General features: G+C 60.3%; 1 protein-coding gene across 1 annotated transcript in view; it reads right to left on the reverse strand.

Moving 5' to 3' along the window:
• Window positions 1–61: 61 nt before the first annotated feature.
• The window catches only part of LOC104491634 (dual oxidase 2-like), a gene marked incomplete at both ends in the record, with an annotated part of 19,357 nt that continues 17,378 nt past the window's right edge, over window positions 62–2,040 (reverse strand). Inside the window, 7 exon segments of the mRNA XM_010134084.1 lie at window positions 62–217; window positions 379–537; window positions 705–937; window positions 1,075–1,228; window positions 1,443–1,570; window positions 1,697–1,746; window positions 1,864–1,963. Of these exon segments, the coding sequence (XP_010132386.1) occupies window positions 62–217; window positions 379–537; window positions 705–937; window positions 1,075–1,228; window positions 1,443–1,570; window positions 1,697–1,746; window positions 1,864–1,963 (980 nt within the window).

Consider the following 2,040-nt stretch of genomic DNA (forward strand, 5'->3'; position numbering starts at 1 on the left):
GGCGTGGCCCGGCGTGGCCCAGCACGGCGCGGCAGCCTCTCTGGCAGGCGGCCGGGCTCACCAGCATGGTGGTGCGCAGGTCGAACTTCTCGGCCAGCTGCGTGATGTAGATGTGCACAGAGACCAAGTCGTTCCTGTCCGCCTCCTCCACCTCGCGGATGATGTCCGCCAGCCACTCGAACTGCCGCTGCGTGCGTGTCACCCAGATGAAGTAGATCTGTAGCACATGAGAATGAGGCTCAGAGTGAGGTCAGCACCCTCGTGCATGTCTGTGGGGCTCCTTCCTGGACGGGTCATGGGCAATTTTACACCCTAAGAGGCCAGCAGCAGCAGGAGGCATCATGGGAAGGCTCCTGCCTTTCAGATGCTTCCTCTTACCTTCTTACACAGCACCTTGGAGCTTATGGATGACTTGAACACCAGGTCCTTGAGGATGGATGCAAAGGGCGTCACCCCGATGCCTCCTCCCACCAGCACTGACACCTCAAACTTGTTCCATTCCTGGTGGCCCTCCCCAAATGGCCCATCCAGATAGAGCTGGAAGGGAGTCAGCTGTCAGCAGAGCATCTCCTGCCTCCACTCGCCCAAGGTCCTGGCCACCTTCAAGGCTGGCTGGAGAAGTGCCTCGGGCTGGGCAGAAACCCTTGCCAAGGTGCTCTTGGGATCAGATGTCCCTGTCCCTGGAGAAGCAGGGCCGGGCTCACCTTGGGCAGCTTGCCGAGGAAAGCCAGGCTCTCTGGGGAGTAGAGCTCCCGCAGACGGGTGGTCCAGGGCCCCACGGCCCGGATGTGCAGGCTCAGCGTGTCCTCGTGCGGGGCTGAGGTCAGGGTGAAGGGGTGGTACTCCGTGGTGCCCAGGGCCACACAGGCGATGCGCACCCACTGCCCGGACTTGTAGTCAAAGTCCTGTGGCCGCTGGAACCGGAGGTGGGTGACACCTGGCGGGGCCGGGGATGGGGACTTCATTAAGATGGAGACACTGCGTGGTGGAGGTTCCTCCATCGCTGCAGCCCCCGATGCTCTTGTGAAGAGCCTGGGCTGAGCTGGTGCCGTTTGGGCAGGGATGTTGTGGTACCTGAGGGCAGGAGCTCAGCTTTCACCACGCTGATCTCCACCTTCTTCCTGCTCAGGCTGAGCAGCTTGTCCGCGCTGTAGATGAGAGCCGGGACAATGAAGTAGATGTAGAAGCGGGGCTGCTGGATGAGGGCGTAGCTGCCATGGATGATGACCTGGGCAGGGAGCAGCCACCATCAGCACGGTGCTCAGCACAGCGAGCCATCGCCCTGTGGCTGATTTGGTGGCAACTCAGCAGCAGTGGGGAGCTGGGATTGGGGCCACCAGCTCCATTGGGACCTCCCCAGATATTTCATCTCATTGGCTGGGTTGACCAACGGGCTCGCGGTGCCTTGGCACCACCCCTCCCTCCCAGCCCAAACGCTTTACCAGGACATAGAGCAGCACATAGAGGTGGTGGGTGATCCAGAAGCCCTGGAAGCTGACGCGTCGGAAGTGGTGGGTGGCGAACACGTACATCACGGCCAGGATCACGAGCAGCAGCACTCCGGTCATGCCTGTGAGAGGAGGGGTTGGGAGGTGCCGGGGGATCATGGCAGCCCCACAGGGGCTCCACCTGGGCTGGGCAGAGCCCTGCCAGTCCTGGGCATGGGTGTGCAGGTCTGCCTGCTAGGTGTTCTCACCTGGAATAGTCTGGAAGAACCACCAGTAGTACTTCTGTGGGAGCTGTGACCTGGAGAAGAACAAGCGATTACCCCATGGAGTGGCCAGAGCAAACTCCTGGTTTCTGCTTTCATTTCTATCCATGCCCAGGACAATCTGTCTGGACTGTGCTTTAAATTTCACCTACCCATCGTTGGTAAAGACAGTGGAGAAGAGGCAGGACAGAACGCTGGGAGGGGTGACTGAGAAGATGGAGACATTCACTACGTGGCCTGCAGTGTGGAGCACTGTGAGAGACGTAAAAACCGGGAGAGAAAAGCATCACTGCTGCTGTGGATGGAGACGCGGCAGACCCTGCTGATGC

This window comes from Buceros rhinoceros, unplaced genomic scaffold, assembly GCF_000710305.1.
Source record: "Buceros rhinoceros silvestris isolate BGI_N320 unplaced genomic scaffold, ASM71030v1 scaffold9024, whole genome shotgun sequence".
NCBI lineage: Eukaryota > Metazoa > Chordata > Aves > Bucerotiformes > Bucerotidae > Buceros > Buceros rhinoceros.